Source organism: Andrena cerasifolii, chromosome 16 (assembly GCF_050908995.1).
Source record: "Andrena cerasifolii isolate SP2316 chromosome 16, iyAndCera1_principal, whole genome shotgun sequence".
NCBI lineage: Eukaryota > Metazoa > Arthropoda > Insecta > Hymenoptera > Andrenidae > Andrena > Andrena cerasifolii.
In genome coordinates, this window is record NC_135133.1 from 872658 (window position 1) to 896707 (window position 24050).

At 42.1% G+C, this 24050-nt stretch overlaps 1 protein-coding gene and 1 long non-coding RNA gene across 2 annotated transcripts in view; one reads left to right on the plus strand and one right to left on the minus strand.

The window, feature by feature from the left end:
• The window catches only part of LOC143377876 (uncharacterized), a 475856-nt gene that overhangs the window by 208880 nt on the left and 242926 nt on the right, over positions 1–24050 (minus strand). Inside the window, exon 5 of the mRNA XM_076829675.1 lies at positions 19668–19831. Coding sequence (XP_076685790.1) covers positions 19668–19831 — 164 coding nt within the window. The remainder of the gene's footprint in view (positions 1–19667; positions 19832–24050) is intronic.
• Positions 1–24050, plus strand: part of LOC143377900 (uncharacterized) — a 250616-nt gene that overhangs the window by 34767 nt on the left and 191799 nt on the right. The window lies entirely within an intron of this gene.

The following is a 24050-nucleotide window of genomic DNA, read 5'->3' on the forward strand; positions in this document are numbered from 1 at the left end:
GCCACCGTGTATATGAAGGCGTCGCGTGCGGAACAATTGACAGACAGGTAACAGGCGGTAAGACGGAAAAGAACGTAGGCGATTAAGTGGGGAGTATTGTTGGGATATTAGGTTTTTGGACAAAAACGTGTTCGCCTCGTGTTCGGTAAAACAAAGAGATATCACCTTTTGCAGATAATAAAGATATATATATTTGCGCACAACAATAAATCAGCAGTGATCCTACTGGTATAAATACAAGTGTGTTGACTGCTTGATCACTGAGGTATTTTAGGATTATAAACTTTAACATTTGCTCACAATGTTTCTTACTTTTACTTTGTACACTCATTCGGATTACAAACGGAAGTGAGAACACGCTCGCGTTTTCGCCGGGCCGGTGCCCTTGTTCTGGAACATTCCCGCGACTCGCAGCGCACTCTGTTTTTAACGCGCGAAGTATGAAATTGTTCAGCGATGCTGTCGCTTCCAACAAGTATGACCAATCAGCGCCTCCTCGGAACCATCCCTGCGCGGACACGTTTTTTCTTAGGATGGATTCACTATAGTGTTTTATAAAGATTGGATTCGATATTTTCATTGGAAAATGTGGCATGTTGAATTTTTTCTCTGTTCTTGGGATTGACGCCCACTGTGCGTTGGGACAAAAGCGGGATTGGAGCCAAGCGAGAATTCATTCGTTGTTTTCGGCCGATCTGTTTGCCAGCATTTCTAAAGGGCAGTCAAGAACGTATTGCCGTCTTCAATAATTTTAGGCATTCTTCAGTCTCACAATGAGTTAATCCATATATTGCTCTGTCGGTGGGTAGTACGCACGATGGGTTCGGACCCGGACGTTGTAATGAGTAAGAATACACAATGAGTGTATTCTCAACAACAACGCGTCATCCCAAACTGCCGCATCACCACGCAGGATTCGTCACTTCGAGTCATGTCCAAAGGGCAGGCTCGCCCTTACGTACCTACCTATCTCGACAGTATATAAGCTTGTCTCCCTTGACCTAGGGCAGTCCTGGTATTAGTCTCAACGCCGAAACACTCCTGACTTCTTCATGTAAACGGTTACCGAGGTTACCGCGCATATTCCGAATATTATTGTGTCCGAACATTATATTAAATATATATTAACGATTGAAGTTAGTGAACATATTAGTGATCTTTTATATTCACCTAACTCCTTCATAACAACGTAGATACTGCTATTAACCGTCGCGCCAACTCGCAGGACAATATGGTCATAAACCGCGACTCTGACGAGACGCTTTGGTCGATCAGCCTGATTAACGTGCAGAAATAGACGCGCAGTAAGTATTCGTACAGTTAAATAAAGGATCAATAAACTATGGAAATAAACTAAATATTTAATGTTTTAATAATTTGTGGGATTGCCTTTTGATTTTATAATAGCTTCGAGCCTTCTTGGTGTGGAATTTATTTAGTTGAATGTTATAGCAGGTTGTATTTTATTCTACTACTACATACAGGGTGATTCTCCAGCGACGCCTGTCCTAACCCAGACCTCTTTAGGTGTCGCCTGGTACCTCGTAGCGAGGACAACCCCCCGCAGTGCCTCGCCGAATTTTATGGGTTTCGACCCTCGAAACGGTTGGAATACCGTTAAAAAGTAAAAAAAGGCCAAGAGTTCCGCATTTCCCATCAGATCTTCGCGAAAACGACGTCAATGGATTCCTTATGTTTCGCCGATGAAACTGACACCACGAACGACGTAATTCGGACCGTATCAAGGAAATTCAATGAAAAATTAATTTATATCATTTCAAGGTGTCTTCGTTAATAATAGTCCGATTTACATGAAATTTCGTATGATTTTCATCGGAAAAACATAAGGAATCCATTGGTGCCACTTCCATATCGATACGATAAAGAAGAAAAAGTTATTTTATTTCTGAAACAGGTATGAATCCTCGATAGTAGACCTTTTCAAGTGCGCTCGAACCAATGTGGGACCCTGCACACTGCGCGGCCGGAGTCTGGCCACCACGGCAGGCCACTGGCCGGAGTCTGGCCGCCGAGGCGGGCCACCTTAAGAGTGCTGCTCAGGATTTGGCCGCCGCGGTGGATCGCGTCTAGGAAATCCTACTTTTACCGGTTCTTATCAGACCTTACCTATTGTTTGCTTTGTCGGGCATCTATCGTTATCCTTTTCGAGAGGGCCCAACCAACGTCGTTTCTATAGTGAAAGATACCTGTGCCGAATCTTATTGGAGAATGCGGAGGGCACGCTTCACACAGAATGAATAACGGACAAATTAAAGAATACACTCTCGTATACAAGTCCATCATTTGCTGGAGGAGGGAGAGATCCCCAAATCCTGGGACTTCGAGGAATACCTTTGCCACACGCAGGCTGTGGAGCGTATGGCAAAGCTCGTAACAGAGGCATCCAGCTATGTAATTGGAGTCGACGCAAGGGATGGCTTCATTCGTGCCACTCCTGAGTCGCTCAGTCATATGCCCGCCTCTCAGTACAAATCTCCTGTATAAAAACCCAACTTCGAGTCCCCTTTCGCGATTAGGACATTTTTATCAAATTTCGTCTTCCAGTCCGCAAGGTAGGGGGTAGGCCAGGGAGGAACTCCACATGCAACCACCGTAACGTGTTGAGTTCTGAATCACTTTGTTGTCATAGGGTGGGCGAAGTGCTGCATGGACATTTTTATACTTTTTAGTCAAATTTCGAAATTTCAAGGCTCTTGTCGGAACAGAAGATAGTAACTCACAGTGCTGGAATTTCGCACAGCTGTTATTGACCCCAAGACACAACCTTCCCGCACTAAGGCCTAATGCTACTATCATTTTCATCTTTTCGGGACGGCCTAATATATGTATAATGTTTTGTCTTTCTTTTCCTATAATTTTATCCAGTTTTTGGCGTGTTTCTTATTTTTTGGTATTTCAAGTGTATGTTAACTCCTTTCAATTTGTATATTCTGAAATTAAAGTTGTTTATTTAAATTTTGTCACAAACAATTTGTATCATATTTTTTATAAGCTAGTATTTAATAAAAATACCTGATTTTACCCCACTTATTTAATTTCTCACCCACTAATGGGGTAAAGTGAAAAAGTTGTGGAAGACTTTTTCAACAAATATTTCCTCAAATTCTTAAGTGACTTTAGAAAACAAAAGTAAATAATACAATATGGTAAAGAAATATGTCTTTTTCTGTTATTTTTGTGATTTTTGTGTGTTATTAAATTTTAAGTGTTTCAAATTGCCCCAGGTTCCCGTAATTGTTATTCGAGTTTGTTACTAGACAAACAAAGTCAACCTTTAGGACTCGAATTTCACAAATTCTAACATAAGTGCGCGCGTTTACTGGTAGAGCAAGTGGTATTATCTTTCAGTGATGGAAGCTTTGTAAGTAAACTTCAAACACGATGGCCTCCATCTCTCTCACTGTATCGTTTATGATAGCGGATATCAAGCCTTGCTGGAAGATCGAGCACGGCCCTCGTCAGGTAATTAATTTGAGAACGAAAGTAAATCTTAGGGGGTATTAAACACAGGCCTTGGACCGTTCCATGAAATCTCAAAACTGCTGGAATCAATTCAACTCTGCAGTCAATGAAAGTGGAAACCACGGTGTAATAGACAGGTGTTCCGACTTACAATTAGCACATTTACCCAAATGATTTCTTGTTACGATTTCTGTGTGGTTCCTCTGGCCATAGCAAGAGACGTCGTAATAAGAAAGACATAAGAAAGACAACAATTTTAAATAGGACACTGAATCATTATCTCAATTAACAAGGTAAGTCGCCAAAATTGTTTAATAGAATTTTTATGTAGAGCTTATAGAAACGAAGGGGACACACGGGCTTCGATAGAAATGAAGGGGATGCACAGGCTTGAAGGTTGTCCGGAGAAGGTTAGATAGACAGAGAAGCATCTTCTTTCCCACAAGTTTCTGGAAATTTGTGAAATAAGGTAAATTGACAAAATTTGTCAAAAGACATAGTATTAAGAATTAAGAAAATTATGGCGGATTGCTTCAATATAGAGTAAGTCACACTAGTGAAGAAAATACATCTCCCTTGATTCTTTTCAATCTTTTGTGAAAGACATTCGTAATACTTTCAAATCCACAGTAGTTGCCACGCTATTAATTAATTCATTAATTTTTTAGATTCCCATTAACAATTCATTCACCAATAAACATACTAAATTAATTTTATTCCAACACCAATAAATTGTGCGTCAAAAATATTGACTCTCTTTGTTCATTTTCGCAGAATTACCATTAGCATTTAAATTTCCTGCAACAAGACTGTATAGAGAGAACTCAAAAATCGTTGTGAATAGTGCAGTTTATTGAGAGATATAGAGAACTGATGCGGTACAATAGATGCGTGACGATTTATGCGAATGTTATCGAGATACTACTGCTCTGTATAACCGAGCACTCAGGTCGGTCGCGAGAGCGTGAGTGTGTGTATGAGTGTTGCGAAAGGTAAATTAGAGGTCCATCAGCTGTTTGATAATATTATTCTTGCGAATGATGTGAAAAGTAGAGATAGAGAGAAAGAGAGATGGACAGAGAGAGAGATATGATTCTGCTGGAACATTCCGTCCGCCTTGCCAATCTCGGCAGATTGGCGAACAGTGGAATGAATCATCGATCGAATGCGTAGTCCTCGTTGGTTGAGACTGGTAGTAAGATGAGCTTCACGATAGGCCGCCGGTACACCGAATGTTGGGTCCGAACGGTGGCGACGCGCACGAGGTTGTCCTGGCCAGGATGAACATCGATGACTCTGCCGAGAGCCCATTTGGATGGAGGATATCGTTCATCCTTGACGAGAACGAGCGATCCAATCTTGAGGGAGTGGAATCGGTGTTGCCACTTCGTGATTGTTTGAAGGTGCTGTAGATATTCGGTGCTCCAGCGTTGCCAGAAGTGCTCCAACATTTGACGTAGGAGTTGCCATCGAGAGAGTCGAGATGTTGGCAGATCGATGAGCGTAGGTTCTGGGATCGTATTTAAAGCAGAGCCCGTGAGAAAATGACCCGGAGTTAGCGCGGTCATATCGTTTGGATCATCCGAGAGTGGACAGAGAGGGCGCGAATTTAGGACGGCTTCAATCTGTGAGAGCAGCGTTGAGAATTCTTCGTAGGTGAGTCCGGTGTCTCCGATAACGCGCTTGAGATGAAATTTGACTGATTTAACGGCGGCTTCCCACTTGCCGCCGAAATGCGGTGATGAGGGTGGATTGAACTTCCATTTTGTACCGTCACTTGCGAGGATATTAGCAAGATCTTTCATCTGTTTGGATGAGGCTTGAAAGAGTTTACGTAACTCCTTATCAGCGCCGATGAAATTTGTTCCACAGTCGCTCGTGAGCGATCCACAAATGCCTCGCCGACTTGCGAAGCGTTTGTACGCGGCGAGGAACCCTTCGGAGGAATAATCGGTGGTTATCTCCAAGTGTACAGCGGATGATGAAAAACAGATGAAGACGACGATGTACCCCTTGTAAGATTTGGCGCCCCGTCCTCGGAACGTCCGGAGGGTCAAAGGCCCGGCGTAATCGACTCCGGAGTGGAGGAACGGGCGCGACCGAGTCGAACGAGGTTCTGGTAGCTGCCCCATGAGTTGCTGACTGATAGCGGCTCGTTGTCGAACGCACGGTATGCAGCGATGGATGAATGCGCGAATTGGTACACGACCTCCCACGATCCAATATCGACGTCGTAACGTAGCGAGAGTGATTTGAGTTCCTCCGTGAAATGTACGGTAGTGAGTATCACGGATGATGAGAGTTGTAAGGGCGGATTCTCGAGGTAAAATGATAGGATGTTTTTCGTCATAGTCGAGAAGAGAGTTTCGAAGTCGGCCTCCGACGCGTAATATTTCCGAAGAATCAATGAAAGGAGCAAGTCGAATTAACGCGGCAGACCGCGAGAGCTGCGCTCCCTGCGAGAGTTGATGAATTTCGTTCCCGAAGTACGCGGCTTGAGTTTTCTTTACCCAGTAGAGTCGAGCGGTGTTGAGTTCTTCGGGAGTAAATGGCGATGCTCGATCCGGAGTGCCCTGGATGCGTTGGAACTTGTGAACGGCTCGAGAACACAATGCCGTCACACGAAGAAGAGTCCTGAGACTTGAGAACCGCTCGACGAGAGCCCAGAGTTCTGAAGGCTTGCCTTTATTAGCGATTGCAACCGGTGTTTTGCGAATTTCAAGAGCAACGTCCGTATCAAGCGATGGGTTCGATGATGGCCAAAATGATGAGTGTCTCCACAGCCATGTCGGGCCGGTCCACCAAAGAGTCTCGTCTTTGAGTTGTCGAGGAGAGAGTCCGCGCGATGCGAAGTCCGCAGGGTTATCCTTCCCTGGGACATGGTGCCATTGAGAGTTCGAGAGCTCCTGGATCTCGGTTACGCGATTTCGAACGTAATCGGCCCACCGGCGGGCATCACCGCGAATGTAGGCGAGCGCGACCGTAGAATCTGTCCAGAGGTGAATCGGAGCTTCTTCAAGATCGAGAGTTTTTCGTATGTGCAAGATAGTTCGAACTAAAAGGAGTGCGGCTGAGAGTTCGAGTCGAGGGATGGTCACTGGCTTGAGCGGAGCAACCCGAGTTTTCGCGGCCACGATTGTTACGCGAACATCATCGAGATCCGCGATCGCGCGTAAATAGATCACTGCACCGAGAGCAACTTGAGACGCGTCTGAGAATCCGTGCAATTCCACGGCGCACGAGGTTGCGCGAGACCCGAACCATCGGGGCACTGAGATTGAAGAGACGTCTTGCAGATCCTTGTCGAAAGTCCTCCAGCGGGATTCGAATTCTTCAGGTAGCTGGTCGTCCCAGGCGAGCTTCGCTGACCAGAGTTCTTGGATGAAGATCTTTCCGCGGACGACGACAGGCGCAATCCATCCGAGAGGATCGAAGAGTTGAGCGACACGCGATAGCACGGTGCGTTTACTGATACGAGGCGGTTCGTCATGGTTGCGCGAGGCAAACACGAACGAATCCGTGTGAGGTTGCCAGAGAAGTCCGAGAGCGCGGAAGAGTTGAGCATCTTCGAGTAGCACTGACGATGATTTCTCTCGTCTTTCTGGCGGTATGAGTGCCAACAAACTTTCGTCATTGGCGGTCCATTTTTGCAATGTAAAACATCCAGCCTTGAGACAGTCATTGATTTGTTGAATTTTCTGTTGCGCTTCCGTGATGTCGTCGGCTCCTGAGAGCACGTCGTCAACGTAAATTTCACGCTGAATGATGCTCGTCGCAAGAGGAAAGCGCTGTTCCTCGTCAATGGAAAGTTGACGAAGTGCACGGATTGCGAGATATGGAGCACTTGCGAGGCCGTAGGTTACAGTGCAGAGATGATACGAGAGTGGGGGATTTTCTGAATTATTCCTCCATAAGATTCGTTGCAAATCCCAGTCTTCGGGGTGTACGCGAATCTGCCGGTACATTTTCTCAATGTCCGCAGAGAAAACATATGCGTAGCGGCGCCAGCGAGTAATGACATCGGCGAGATCAGTTTGAAGTTTCGGTCCAACGTGTTGTAGATCGTTGATTGAGATTCCGAAATTGGTGCGATGAGAGCCGTTAAAAACGACGCGTATCTTGGTGGTCGAGCTGGTGTTTCGCACGACTGCGTGGTGAGGAAGAAAAAATACACGACGCGGTTGAACGAGTGATTTCGGAACGAGAGCCATGTGACCGAGTGCTTCGTATTCGTTGAGAAATTCGGAGTATGCCGACTTCAAGGATGAGTTTGCAATGAATCTTTTCTCCTGTCGCGAGAGAGCGTATAACGCGGGTTTGTACGAATCGCCGAGGTCTTCTGGAAGTCGCTTGAGAGGTATCCGGACAACGTAGCGTCCATCCTGCTGGCGAGAGTGAGTTTCGATGAAGTGCTGTTCGCACTGAGCTTCTTCGTCAGACTGAGTACTGCTCGATTCAACGTTGGTTTCTTCTTGCGCCCAAAATCGTTGAACGAGGTTAAGAAGGTCGTGATCGACTGAACACTGTAGCCCTTGAGCAGGGCGAACGCTCGAATTTGAGGCCGATTCGGATTGGACAGATCCTGATAGAATCCACCCTAGAGCGGTTTGTTGAGCGATTGGGCTCCCGGGGCCGCCCCGGCGTAGCCCTTCTTCGAGAATAAAGCCGTAGACTTCGGCGCCGAGGATTAAGTCGATTTGAGTTGTTGACGAGAATTCTGGGTCAGCGAGCTCGAGCCCGTCGAGATGTGGCCATGAAGTCCTTACTACTCGGATTGAAGGCAGATAGGACGTGAGCTGCGCAAGCACGTATGCACCTATCGTGAGCGAGAATGTAGGATTGACACGTGACGCGATACTGAGATTCATAAATCCGCGAGCGACAGTCGAACGTTGCGCACCAATCCCGTGAATTGGGAGAGAGACTCGTTGACGCGGCAAGTTGATACGTTGAGCGAGAGATTCTGTGATGAACGATACTTCTGATCCTTGATCGAGAAGGGCCCGAACTTCGTACTGGTCGTCGTAGCATGATGTGACCTTGATGAGAGCTGTCGCGAGCAAAACTGGCGTGTACTTGATTGAGGATGTTAAGGCGACATTGGTTGAGGCGGACGCGCTCGATTCAGTATCCTCGCGACGCGGAAGCGCGGATGCACTTGTTTGGCTCCCGGAAGCGATGGGTACCGATTGCTTCGGAGGTGAGCTCGTCCCCTTAGCGACTGACGCGCGCGGAGCTGGACCATCTGACGTGTTTGTGGTCCGATGGATCGACGTGTGATGAGGATTCCCACAGACTCTGCAGCGTTTTGCAGTTCGACAGTTACGGAATTGATGCGGACCGAGGCAGTTAAAACAAAGGTTCTTCTGTTTGACGAAGTCTAGCTTTTCTTCAATTGTTTTTCCACGATAGTCTGGACATGCGGATAGATAATGTGCGGCATTGCATAACGAGCAGGTGAACGACGATGGGTTGGTTGCAGCGTTCGGAGAATTGTCGCTTTTGAGACTCACAGTAGTCTGGTGTGATTTCGCGCCAGACGTACTTTTCGTTGCTGCAGGAGCGGCCGAACGCGACTTTTGTTTCGCCGTAGCGCGTGCGAAACCCTCAAGAGCGTGTATTCGGCCTGAGATAAACTTTTGAAGTTCTGCTAATGTCGCCGATTCGGTCGTGGCACCGATTTGCATTTCCCAATCGAGTAGAGATTCCGAATCGAGTTTACGCGTGACCATGAAAACAATTATGTGGTCCCAGGCGTCTGTAGGGCACCCGAGAGCGTGGAGAGATCCTAGAGATTCTTTAACTTCGCCGATCAGAGCTTTGAGCTCAGTAGGTGATTGTTGATTTACCTTTTGGAGAGAGAATAACGTGGAGAGATGCGTATCGATGAGCACTCGCTTGTTCTCGTAGCGGTCGACGAGTTCTTGCCACGCGCGTGCGAAGTTTTCATCGGTAACTTCGTACTTTCTTACGAGTTGAGCTGCTTCGCCATTAACACTCATATTGAGATATTGCAATTTTTCGACGTCAGGTACTTCCTGGTTTTTTATGATCATCGCTGAGAAGAGATCACGAAAAGGTCGCCACTCACGATACGACCCTGAGAAGTTGGGCACGTTGAGTCGAGGGAGCTGTCGAGAAGTCGGCGTATGAGATGCGCTTGGGGCACTTGATGCTGTGGACGCCGATTGTCCTATTTTGCTCTTGAGTTGGTTAAGATACGAGAGAAGTTCACTCTTTTGGTCGGCGTAGATTTCTTCGCATTGTTCATACTGATGATCTGTGAAGTACGGTAGTACGGATCTTTCTTCAGCCTTCAAGGACGAGAGAAGATCGTGATTTTCTTGGAACTTCCTCCAATTACTGTCGAGAATTTCAAGTCTAGTTTGTATTTGCTCGGGGGTGCGCTTTTTGATTTCCAATTTCTTTACATTGGCAATGGCTCGACTGATGAGGCCGTATTGAGTGGTTTGCTTGTCAACAACAGCAGCGACTGTAGCCGACATTGTTCAAATCTTTGTAACGTACTAGCACTTGGATTGAACAACACTTCGCGACACTCCCGGAGCACGATGAAATAATTTTTGCAGATCACGCACGTGTACGAATTTCTTTTCACGCGCGAAAATTACAACTGTTGAGAGAGAGCACGAACGTAGACACAAGAGACGAGACGAGAGCACGGCGAGGGCAAGAGTGAGAGAGAATAACCGTTGACTCTTACCGTCGCACACACACGAGACTTTCTTTGAGTTTAGAGAGCGAGTCTGCACTTTTCACTTTACTGATACTGTGCTATTCACAACACTCCGGCTCGAAGGACCAAAAAATGTATAGAGAGAACTCAAAAATCGTTGTGAATAGTGCAGTTTATTGAGAGATATAGAGAACTGATGCGGTACAATAGATGCGTGACGATTTATGCGAATGTTATCGAGATACTACTGCTCTGTATAACCGAGCACTCAGGTCGGTCGCGAGAGCGTGAGTGTGTGTATGAGTGTTGCGAAAGGTAAATTAGAGGTCCATCAGCTGTTTGATAATATTCTTGCGAATGATGTGAAAAGTAGAGATAGAGAGAAAGAGAGATGGACAGAGAGAGAGATATGATTCTGCTGGAACAAAGACTTTCTGCCATACGCTCTCACTTCCTTCGGCCACATTTTGTAGTCTCTACACTTATTATAGCAAAGGGCCACTCTATTTCTATATAAGTTCTACGTTAAGTTGTAAGTAAAACGTGGATATTATACATTTACAGATAATCGAAGCAGAAGATGATGCAGTGTGATCTACGTCAGAGAAAAGAATTTATTGTGACATAGTATTATATTAATTAAACGATTTTATTCAACTTCGATCCTCTGTTAGCTTCGTGTATGTTTGGTTCATATCTGAAAACTCAAATTTAATCCAATTCCACCAATCCAATTGTCTTGAAGCTTTACAGACGTGCGTAATTTCGATGACAATACAATATATTTAAATAATAACCCCCGAGAGGGTGTAAAAATTAATCAGTCATCAATAAACACTACAAAATGTGTGTAATCTCCACAAAATTACCTTTTTTTAAAAAATGGTACAAAAAAGTGCGCCTAGTATACGCGCGCGCGCAGACGAACGAAAAAAACTGTCGTAAATTTATTAATTTGCTATATGTAGCTTTACAAAATTAATGATATACAAAAATTGCGCCAATAATAACAATGGCTATTTATACAAACAAAAAATGTATTAAATAATATTAAGCAGATATATTTTTATTTTATACAAATAAATATTTCAATAGCAATAAATATTTTATTCAAAATACTTGGCGCTGCGCTCCGAATTGGTGTTGCTAAACTGAATAAATATGTATAAATTGCATTAATATTTTTCTTTCTTTCTTGTCTCACTGGTGTATTGGCTTATTTTATTATTTAAACCAAGACAATTAACATTTTGAATAAAATATTTATTGCTATTGAAATATTTATTTGTATAAAATAAAAATATTGCTGCTTAATATTATTTAATACATTTTTTGTTTTGGCGCGATTTTTATATATCATTAATTTTGTATTGCTAAATAAAGCACATTAATAAATTTACGACATTTTTTTTTCGCTCGTCTGCGCGCGCGCGTATTCTTGGCGCACTTTTTTCTACCTTTATTTAAAAAAGGTAATTTTGTGGACATTATAATTTACAAGCCTGCAATTTGCATTGAAGGAACACAATATTCATTCAACACAAAAAACATACATCATCTTTAAACACGTAACGTTACAATTAGCCATGTTCTTCATTGAATATTCAAATGTCTTCTGAAATGCTCAACTTATTTGAAAAGTAGACTCATTAATTTACATTGACGAGAGAACATTTCGACGCTTCGTACGTTCCGTGGAAAATTACTGTTTGCAGTTTCAACTCGGAAGCCGTGAAATATTGTTTAACGAGCACGACAGAACTTGGTCAGTTATCGACCGCAAATTAAACGACCGTTTGTGACAGGCTGGAAACGGGATTATCGTGTAACGAAAATTTACCGCTACGCTCGAGTGCATGAAATTGTCAATTAATTACGGATGCTATCGGTCTTACGTTTTCACATTTTTGGTACCAAGAAATACATTCCAAAAATAGAAAACACATCGAAGCATATTTATGATAAATGTAACAAGTGTTTCGATTTTGCCAAGTTAAAAAGATTGACTTCTACAAACCTTCTGTATTTGCCAGAATAATCCCCCAACTGTTGCTATATTTGTGAAATAAATACACTTAATTCGGTTTTTACACGATTTTGATTTAACACATTCTTGAAAAAATCAAATTCTCTTTTGTACGGTTTTTTTAATCTACCACGGTCCGATTAAATGTCTTCGCTTCATTTTAATTGTAAGAAAAAATATTCCTACCTATTTTTCTAGGAATGTCACCAGATTAAAAAGAAATTCTTAGAATTTGTATTTAAGGAAAGTGTAACTGCCCGTTTCTCAACGCCATCTTCGGGAATTTATTTAACGAAAACTATAAGTTTATACTATCTGACGTTTTGCCTGCATATTGAAGTATGTTTTCACACATTCATAGATATAATCGTTGGTGCAAGCTTCTTCAAAAAAAATCTTTTCCGATGGGCGTTGGTGTGGAAACTGTTCTAGTCATCCAAAATGGGAAAACTAAGGGTTGTTTTCTTTGTTATGTTTGCCGCTATGGTTGGAGCCACAGAGGCCCCCTAACAACAAAAAATTTCCAGAATGACAGCATTTTGAAAAAAATGTTCGATTTTTGCTAATAAATTAAGTTGTTTTCGTTCTGTAGAATTAATTATATACAATATAGAGACTCGTCCGTGGTTTCAACTGTTACGTGAGGGCGTTAATTTTAAACGAGACCGAGCGGATTCGTCTAATTTTTCCCACGCAACGCTTAACGAATTCATATAAATTATTTTTAATAGATTTGTTTTGTGATACGCTCTCGCTTCAACCCATACAGGTTGACCCCGTCAGGAAGTGGTATTTTAAAGGAGACTGGTTTGAGAGAATGACACAAGATTTACGTGAAAATTACCATGTAGTACAATAATATGAAAAAAGAGGAGAATCAAAAGGTGGTACATGATTGGGGAATCTACATAGGTTTTGAAAAGAGTCAAAGATGAGTCGCGAATATAAAAGTACAAGGTGAGCAATATTGGTCCGGTGTTCGATTCGACACGAGGATTGTCAAGTTTTGTACGTCTTTCTCTCTCTCTCTCTCTCTCTCTCTCTCTCTCTCTCTCTCTCTCTCCCCTCCCCCTCCCTCTCCCTCTATCTCTCTCTCTATCTCTCTCTCTCTCCATCTCTCTCTCTCTCCATCTCTCTCTCTATCTCCCTCTCTATCTCCCTCCCCCCTCCCCCTCCCTCTCCCCCTTCCCCTACCTCTCCCACCCTCCCTCTCCCCCTCCCCCTCCCTCTCCCTCTACCTCTCTCCCTCCCTCTCCCTCCCTCTCCCTCTCCCTCCCTCTCCCCCTCTCCCTCTCCCTCCCTCTCCCTCTCTCTCTCTCTCTCTGCATGTTAATCTTTCACTGCCCCTGGAGGCAAGTCTTTCTCTGTCCCTGGAGGGGCCTGCGGTTAATGATGAAACGCAGGATGCGTAGCACAACACACTAATGTCGATGTCGATTCACAATGTATTATTTTTGTTAAACGCAAGAATGTTAATAAGGATTTAAACGGAAGAATTTAAGACAAAAACGTAAAAGTATATAAGAGTCTCTACGGGGCCTGACAATGAGTCCTTCCCCGTTCTACGAGACACACTGGAACTCCGGCTCAAAGACTATTTTATACAAATAGCAATGTCCCTCGGACAAATCGACCACGCACTATGCGACTTGTCAGTCGACTGCCTTAAATAGTGAATATTGAATTAGATGATATGTAATTATATACAATTTCTACGGGGACTGAGTCTTTCCACGTCACTATGACACACTGGAACTCCGGCTCAAAGACTATTTTATACAAATAGCAATGTCCCTCGGACAAATCGACCACGCACTATGCGACTTGTCAGTCGACTGCCTTAAATAGTGAATATTGAATTAGATGATATGTAATTATATACAATTTCTACGGGGACTGAGTCTTTCCACGTCACTATGACACACTGGAACTCCGGCTCAAAGACTATTTTATACAAATAGCAATGTCCCTCGGACAAATCGACCACGCACTATGCGACTTGTCAGTCGACTGCCTTAAATAGTGAATATTGAATTAGATGATATGTAATTATATACAATTTCTACGGGGACTGAGTCTTTCCACGTCACTATGACACACTGGAACTCCGGCTCAAAGACTATTTTATACAAATAGCAATGTCCCTCGGACAAATCGACCACGCACTATGCGACTAGTCAGTCGACTGCCTTAAATAGTGAATATTGAATTAGATGATATGTAATTATATACAATTTCTACGGGGACTGAGTCTTTCCACGTCACTATGACACACTGGAACTCCGGCTCAAAGACTATTTTATACAAATAGCAATGTCCCTCGGACAAATCGACCACGCACTATGCGACTTGTCAGTCGACTGCCTTAAATAGTGAATATTGAATTAGATGATATGTAATTATATACAATTTCTACGGGGACTGAGTCTTTCCACGTCACTATGACACACTGGAACTCCGGCTCAAAGACTATTTTATACAAATAGCAATGTCCCTCGGACAAATCGACCACGCACTATGCGACTTGTCAGTCGACTGCCTTAAATAGTGAATATTGAATTAGATGATATGTAATTATATACAATTTCTACGGGGACTGAGTCTTTCCACGTCACTATGACACGATGTAACTCCAGCTCAATGACTATTTTAAACAAACAGCAATGTCCCTCGGACAGAACGACTGTGCACTATGCGACTTGCGAGTGATCGCAGGGCAGCCCCCAGCACTCGGGCCTTCGAACAAAGAGCGCCAAAATTGCTGACTTTGCACCCCCATGCACACAGGCCTAACCGTCGTCGCTTGGAACGTTCCCAGCATCTCAGTACTTAGGTCGTTATCGCGTCCGGCGTTCCACGAACGTCGACGGCGCTGGAACATGTTTGCATGGAAGAACCGCAGTGGCGTAACGAGTACTTATAAATTGTTATTATACTTCGGTTATAGATCATTGGCAATTGATCGAAGGAAACTCCCGCAACACTCAAGGGTAGGATCAGGTGTCAATGATTGTATAACAAAATTTAACAGGGAAGAAAAATATAAGGTGAGCTACTGTAATGCTTAGGGTTCGAAATGCTTATCACAACGCGCATTCTAAGAACGCCGACGGCGTTGGAAGATTATTGTCGCGTCTTCCATGGGAATATGCCGTGGCGTGACAGGCTTGAAGCTGAATTAAATTATAACTAATAAGAATTTTCACAGATAATCCACTATTCATTGAGGGAAGTTCCCATAACGCGCGATGGTTGAATCAATCGTCGACATCCGTGAATTGATTGTATCGCAAAGATTTAGAAAGGAATTTGAAAAGGTAACCGGCACGTAACACAACCATAGCGACAAACACAATAAAGAAAATAAATCTTAGTTTTTCCATTTTGGATGACTAGAATAGTTCCCACACCAACGCCCGTCGGAAAAGATTTTTTTTGAAGAGGCTGGAGCCACCGACTATACATATCTATGTATATGTGTGATAAAAAAATTTCGATTAATACTTCGAACATACTTTCAAATGGCGTTGAAAAACTGGCAGTTACGATACAGTACCCCCTTGGGGGGGAGGGGGGGGAGTCGACCTAGAACGGTCAAAACAACATGCTTCTTTGGGAATTTTTTCTAGAAAAACCGATGAACTTTAATTATTAAACATTAGTCTATTCGAAAAGTATTGAAAGGTTTGTCAGTTATAGGCAATGCCCGAGACGTCCTTTGTTTAGGCGCTTTGCGATGACAACTGAAGCTCGGTGCAGGATCATCCAAAATTGAAAAGTCGAAATTTGTTAGATAATATATGAAATTATCTAGGCGCTATCGGGCCCGATTTTTGAAAAATTATTTTCAGACAAAATGGCGGCTGTGCAAAGTTGAAGCATCGATATTTGGCAAAAAATCGCTCGCTTTTCGAGTGCAAAAAAAAAGGAAAAGCTGCCGATAGCGCTTAGATATTTAACCCTAAAATAAATCTGCAAAGCCTCGAATAAATCGGTTCATTAATTTTTTAGTTATGTGTGTCACCGACTTTGAAAACATGATTTTGAGGAAAACGCGTTTAAAGTTTGGGTTTGAGCGCTACACCGAGGAACAGTTATGCCCACTTACACGCGTATAACTTTGTCAATATTAGTCGGATCTAGAGACGCGGTAGCGTCTCGACGCCAAGTACAGGAAAGACACCCTGTATATGTCGACTGTCGCTACCGTGTACCTTTACTCGTCGCGGAGCCATTCCAACCTAACCTGAAACTTATTTCCTTAATATCTCATCACGCCTGCAATATTTTCTAAATGTAAAGGCATTTTTCTTAAGTAATCCGCATATAAGCTTTCGAATAAGGCCAATTTCAATAAAATCGGTCCGCGCATAACCGAGATATCGTAATATCGTCCCATGAATCTGTCAGATGCGATAAGGTTTTTCTCCTGATTCTCCAACCAAATTTTGTCGACATAATACGTATACGCGTTACACGCACACCTTCAGCCAAAACGGAACTAACACACGTTTCGTTCGTCAATCGCTATCTTCGCTATGCAATCTACTCCAAATTTTGACAGCTTACCGTCAAGTTATAACCAAGTTATAAACGTGTTTTTACAAATATATACATAAATGAATTTCTTTTTAATTTAAATGATAAAAACCAATTTAAACCAATTCCACCAATCCAATTGTCTTGAAGCTTTGCAGGCGTGCGTAGTTTGGATGACAATACAATATATTTAAAAAAAAACCCGAGAGGATGGAAAAATTATCCAGTCATCAATTAATAATATAATAATAATTTGTATTTTTTAAAATTATCTGAAGTCATACTCTATGTAAATTATCTTTGTAAAAAGAAGTGAGATCTCCATAAAAAACTTCAGAAAAGTAAAAAAATTACGCCAAGTACATGAAAGCAAATAAATCACAAAAAATAGAAGATAATAATAATTATAAAATAAAAAAAGATGTGAAATCAAAATGAGCTGCACGTACATAAAGGTAATGATAAATACAAATAAATATTTTATTCAAAATACTTGGCGCTGCGTCCCGAATTGGTGCCGCTAAACTGAATAAATATGTATAAATTGCATTAATTAATCTTTTTCTTTCTTTCTTGTGTGTGCGTTCATGAATGTGTGTATGTGTGCGTGCGCATATGCTACGTATGACATTAGAATTAAATACATGTAGAATAAATCTGACTGCGTTTCTAATATGTATATGTATATGTTTATGTATTTTAGATTGTAAGGGAGTTATTGTAAATTATTAATACGAGGACAATTAACATTTTTTCTGTTTCGCAACGTCAAGTATTTTGAATAAAATGTTGATTCGTATTAAAATATTTATTTGTATTTAACATTACCTTTATGTACGTGCAGCTCATTTTGATTTCACATCTTTTTTTATTTTATAATTATTATTATCTTCTATTTTTTGTGATTTATTTGCTTTCATGTACTTGGCGTAATTTTTTTACTTTTCTGAAGTTTTTTATGGAGTTAACTTGACACATTCAGGGAATATGTTCAAGATGTTGTACTTGTACTTCAAGAAAATCGATTTTTCGAAAAATTCTAGGTAGGCCTCCTCCCTTAAGGCTGCTATACACTCTCAAGTAAATGATTTGTTTGTTTTTACGACTCATTTGAACGCGTGTCGCGACAATCAGTCCACCATTCCATTCGATTTACAATATCTCGTAAATGATGCAGTGAGAAGAAAGTGAGTTCGAGGTTTGACGATTTGTTTGTATGGTTGGGTATGATTGCGGTCGGGACACAATGCTGCATTTTTTCATATGCGCGGTACCTGTTTTTACATGGACTTTTTGTAACTTTTTCGTTTTCCGTTTTTTTGTATTCGGGTACATGAGATTAGATTAAATTTGGCGAACTCCTTCGAGTAGGTACTCATACGGAATACATAGATGTTTTAATTTTCAATGATCTCAGGTAGTAAGTTTATTACGGATGATGGTAGAGAATTGAGTTTATATTGTGGACACGACTTTCTTACGATTTTAAGAGTAGAATTTTTATACCTGGATTTTTATATTTCTCTCCTATTTTCAATGAAATTACCGGAAAATATAATAATCGTAACATCGAAACATTCTTCAGGGTAGAAGCTTATCAGTATAAATATCCATTTCAATAAAATAAAAGTTGGAGCCATTTCATTCGGAAAAGGGGTCATTCTACTTTGATCGGCCAAAACCATAAGCTAGTTTTAAACATTTTTTCTGAATTAATACAACATATAATGAATTAAATATTTTTGGAATTTATTAAGCTACGCTTATATTATACAAAAAAACGATTCGTTTAATTTGTTTTAAATTTTTTATAGCGTCAATATAGCACCTAAACCAAACAGGTATGTTCGTGGCGCAGGTGATATCCCGGCTCAGGCTTATCTGAAACATAAAATTCGAAAAGATTTTTAATCTGTATGAGTGTCGCTACCGGCCGTAGCTCAATTAACAATTTTTGTCGGAAAATAATCGAGAAAACATCCCGTCGGGTGTTCTGTCAAACATTTTTTTCAATCGGTGTCATGTTGTTATTTTTCAACAAAAATTGTCAATTGAGCTATGGACGGTAGCAACACTCATACAGATTAAGAATTTTTTAGAATTTTTTGTTTCAAATAAGCCTGTGCCGGGAAATTACCTCCGCCACGATCATACCTCTTTTTTTAGGTGCCATATTGACGCTGTAAAAAAACAATTAAAATAAATAAAATATTCTTTTCAATTTTTGTTTTGTATAATATAAGAGGAGCTTAATAAATATTTTTAAAAAATCAGTTTCATTATATGTTGTATTTACTAAGACAAAAAACTTTAATCATAGCTTAATTTTTCGGCCGATCAATGTAGAATGACCCCTTAAGTGAATTATCGATTTGAAATCACTGGAGTAATGGCCAATTCCCCCAGACTTTGTTTCATTTATTATATGTATAATCCAAAGGTGCGGGTAAGATATCCATAATTTGAATGGCCCTAGGAAAACAATTGGCAAAATAGTGGGACCCTACATCTATTAAAAAAATACTAAAAAATGCTACATACCCCTTCTAATAGGTTTGACACATGCAGCGAAAGCGATTCATCGTCTTGCAAGGCAGCGCCAAATTCATATGAACAACATAAATAGATTCGATAACGAAGAAACAACTTTTGAACAATATTTATTCGAAATGGCTCGAATAACGCAGTCGATCAAATCTTTCATTGATATAAGTGAATCGCTAACTCTTCCACATTCTTCCTCAAAAATATATCCAACAACTTAATCGCATCTCCCCCTCCCTCATACTCCTTAAAAAAGGATATTAAACACATACAACAATTCTCCTCTAAAATTCACGCGATATCAAGGAAGCTGTCGCAAAAATTTATTCAATTTCAAGTCGACGTCACAGAAACGTCAGGAAACGTCCTCGTACTCACCCAGCGACGTGTCGTAAGCGCAAATGTAATCGCTGGTGGTGAACTGCGCGGTGAGGGCGGTTTTCCCTACCCCAGACGCGCCCAGCATGCCGACTTTGTAAGTGGCCACTCGTTCGTTGCTCGTCTCCTCTTCGGCCTCCATGCCAGAAAGCTGCGACGCCGAGCTGAAACGTAGCAAGAAAAAATTAATGGACGGGGGAAAATGTGGCCGGCTCTCACCGACCGAGCGACATGAAAGAAAAAGTAGAAAAAGAGTTCATTGTGCGAACTGCCTTTCTTTCTCCCTGATTCTTTAGCGCCATCCCTCGCTTCGTTACTTTATCGCCGCGGAAAAAAAGGACCCACGTCGAAAGTGTATTCGATGTTTCCTTGGTCCTCGTTAGAGTTCAAGGAGATGTAGCGGTCATCGGTACGGAAAAATATGAACATTTGGCGTACAGATGGTCGGCATGGTTTATGACACGCGCGCCAGCAAAACTATTTTTGAGTAAGCCGCTTTCCGTTCTTTTCGTGATTTGAACAAAGCATGTTTCCTTAGAGACTTTCGTTTACGGCCTCAATAGTTATTGCGGGTATCGTAAACCTTGAGTTTCTGTAGGGCCCACGGTGCGGGGCCGGCGGCCTGCGACCGGCCACGTCACGCACCTCGGGGTCTGGGGAAATCCTGCTGCGTTACCAGAAGTATTTCTCCCGCCAAATTTCACCCCCGCTATGGTGGAAGCGCGCCGTACGATACCGATTGGTTGACATCGGCATCGGGTCAACCAATTAGGAGGAGTTTTCTACCCGCGCGCGTCTTGCCGGAAAATTGTGCGTCCGGCAGACGTCAGTCTTCATCCTGACCTCAACAAGTCTTAACGTTTGAGCAGATATAAGTCACTGAATAAAAGACTCACGTTGAACGTTATTGTGTGTTTCAATTCGGGAACAGAACCTATCCTTCTATTCCTTTAGAGACAAGTTGCATTCTTCCGGGGCACGAACGGAGGAAATGTTCTACTTATCGACAAATAGCTGAGGTATCAATAAAATGTAAAATAGAAATTATTTTGGCTGCCCCTATCAGCTGTCGAGGAGCATTAGCTAGGAATGTTAATGGCGGACAAGGTGGGCTCGATATGGAGGTTAGCGAAATAAAAATGCGTTTCAATAAAAAAGACCCGAGGACTGTAATTGAGTTAACGAAATGAAAATGTGTTTGGGCAAGAAAAGATCCAAAGACCGTAGTACCTAAGGTAAAATTTGTGCGGAACAAAAAAGTTTGCAAATATTTATTAGATACTTTGTTATGTGCATTTTTTATGCAGAAGGAATGGATACATGAGATATTGGCACGTATTGATTGGTGCCATGTGACAGATTCAGAATTGTTTGAAATGCAGTTCGGAGTACAAGTGAATCATAAAATTACCTACTTAGTTTTATTTTAAGTGATTCAGCACTGATTTAACTGCATATTTTAACTACTTAGGTACATGGAATGCCTTTTTGCAAATGAAATTCGTACGAAATTTCGAGTGTTATTGGAATCGCGGAGAATTGGGTGAAAATTTTACAAATTTCATTCCCCGTTAAACTGTTAAGTATGAAGAATTATTGGTAGCTTTATGAAGTACTAGCTGACCCGTTACCCTTACGTTTCACTCGGGAATCATTTATGATGTTCCCACGTTCCTCCACATCCCATTCCTATATGCCATGTTCGCGCTTATTAGGACATGGGGATATGTTTTTCAAAGTATATGGGCACACGTGGGAAGTGGTCACTATGTTGTATATGCTCCATATCAATAAAAAATGAGTAGGTATGACTGAATCAGGCCACACGTATACTGGGTCGGAAACCGATGATGAAATCCCCTTGGTACTACGATTTAAATGAACTAAGGAAGTAATACGGATCTGTTTAGATAAGATATTCCGTTATTTCCTGCGTTTACATCGCTAAAACTAACCGTGTGTCTTGTTGTACACTGTTCGGGGTACAAAAAGACGTGCGTGCAAAACAAATAATCCTTTCGGCTGTTGTGGAAAGCAGTAGCTAGAATCCAAAACTTTGGTATCCGCACGTTACCACCCGTGGTAAAGTTATTATCACCCAGTCCAAACTTGCGGGTTAAAATACACACCAACGCCGATTCAATGTCTCGTATGCTACCTGTGCACATGTGTAACGTACCGCTACCTACCGCCATAATTTTTTTTCATTAATATTTCATATTAATCATGGTTTTGTAATATTAGTACTAAGGATTTGCGAGCGCAACGAGAAACAGGGTACTAGCGTACGCGCAACGCACGCGCATTACCGCCCCATTTCAAACGCCGAACTCAGTGCCGCGAACGAACCAAACGCGCTTGCGTAGACCGCGCGTTCAACCGGACGCCGACTAACTCAAGTGTAGTGCGCGACCGACGGGAACCGGATGCTAATTCTAATTGGTGCGCGAGTTCGCGAAGCAAGTGATTGGCGAGATCAAAGTCTCGCCAAATCGTATAAATACAGGCGCGCCAGCAGCCTAAAAGCAGACTTGGTTTTGCCAACGAACCAAACAGTAGCCGCTCAGTTTATCTTAATTCGACGTCCTAATACCTCCTTCAATTCCGAGGTCGCTTTAATTAGCCCCCTCACCTTCAATTCCGAGGTCGCTTTAATTAGCCCCTTCACCTTCAATTCCGGGGTCGCTTTAATTAGCCCCCTCACCTTCAATTCCGAGGTCGCTTTAATTAGCCCCCTCACCTTCAAATCCAAGGTCGCTTTAATTAGCCCCCTCAGCTTCCATACTCCAAAGCGTGGGCCAGCTGATAGTCACCAGAAGAAAATACCATTTTTGAAGGAAGGACGTCGACCAAATCAACTTCCATCTGGGGACACCCTAACCGGCTACCTGGCTACCATCCGAGATCGCTTTAACTAGCACTCGGCTTCCATCCTAGAAAGCGTGGGCAAGCTGATAGGCAACAGGAAGCCAGTACGAAATCGGGAGAAGGAATCCTCTCGAATACCCTATTCAAACGACCTAGCGTCATTCCTTGTATTACATTTATATTACCGACTTAGCGTCGAGACTCTTGTTCAATTAGCGATCTAGCATCGTACTATTTAACTAATTAACCATTATATACCGAAATCGTCTAAAAACGAATCTTTGCGTTCAGCCCTACCGACCAAAGGGCCAAATTCTATTTCTTATCGACCAAGCGTAATTTTCGTTACTTTAATACCGACCGAAGCGTGTAAATCTATTTCTTATCGATCAAGCGTAACTTTTGTTACTTTAATACCAACCGAAGCGTCTAAATCTATTTCTTATCGACCAAGCGTAATTTTTCGTTACTTTAATACTGACCGATACATCATTACGCAATTCTCAATTGCTCGATCAATTTATAATCAAATTCCCACGACACCGTGTCGTAATATATGTTCAGTTCCGACCAAGCGTCAAACCCTTTATTTTGAATAAATTACTTTTGTTATTTTATGGTAAAGAAGGACTCTCGTTTCTTGAAATTCATTTCTTTATCTCACGCCACCCGAACCAATCCCACAAATCCACGAGTAACCGCTCTATTCGTGGAATCTCCTGCGACAAACGGCACGACCCGTTCTAGAACGTTAGAGGTAGTAAAAATTTTGGTGACAGCGGTGGGATGGTTAGTTGCTTTATAACCACGAAACGTGTGGCAAGGGAGATAAACCTTCCTAGAGAAGAACAAGACTCCTTCTTTCTTTACTAAGTCAGGCGTATTAAAAGTCAAATCATGGCTACTACCTCCCCTCAGGTAGACGCAGTTGTAGAAGAACTGCAGGGGTTACAATTAAATCAGGAAAATGCACGCCAACCGCATACCCGAATTCACGATGCCGCAGACACAGTTCCAGCCTTTGATGGGCGAAATATTACTATTCACCAATTCTCAAAATGCTGTAGGAACGTGAAAAATATGGTCGCGCCTAACGCCGAATACGGTTTAGTACAGTTAATCAAATGTAAGTTGTCCGGACAAGCCTCTCGAGTCATACTTAACGGCGATTATAATACTATAGAAGAAGTAATTAGAGTTCTCAGCTCTCGTTTTGCCCCATTACATTCTTCAATCCAGTTGTATGGAGAAATGTCAAAAATTGCTCAGTTACCGAATGAAGCCACTGTAGACTGTAGCAGTCGAGTCTCCGGAATTCTCCTACAATTAAGATATTGCAATGAAATAGAGGTTCCCTTACACGTCGCGCAATACAACAAATCCGCGGAAACAAATTCAATTAAAGCCTTTTTAACTGGGTTAAAACCTGAAATCTACGCACGAATGCGAACCGTCGAATTCGCCGACCTTGATACAGCCATTAGCTCCGCTATCAACGCCGAAGCCGAATGTCAA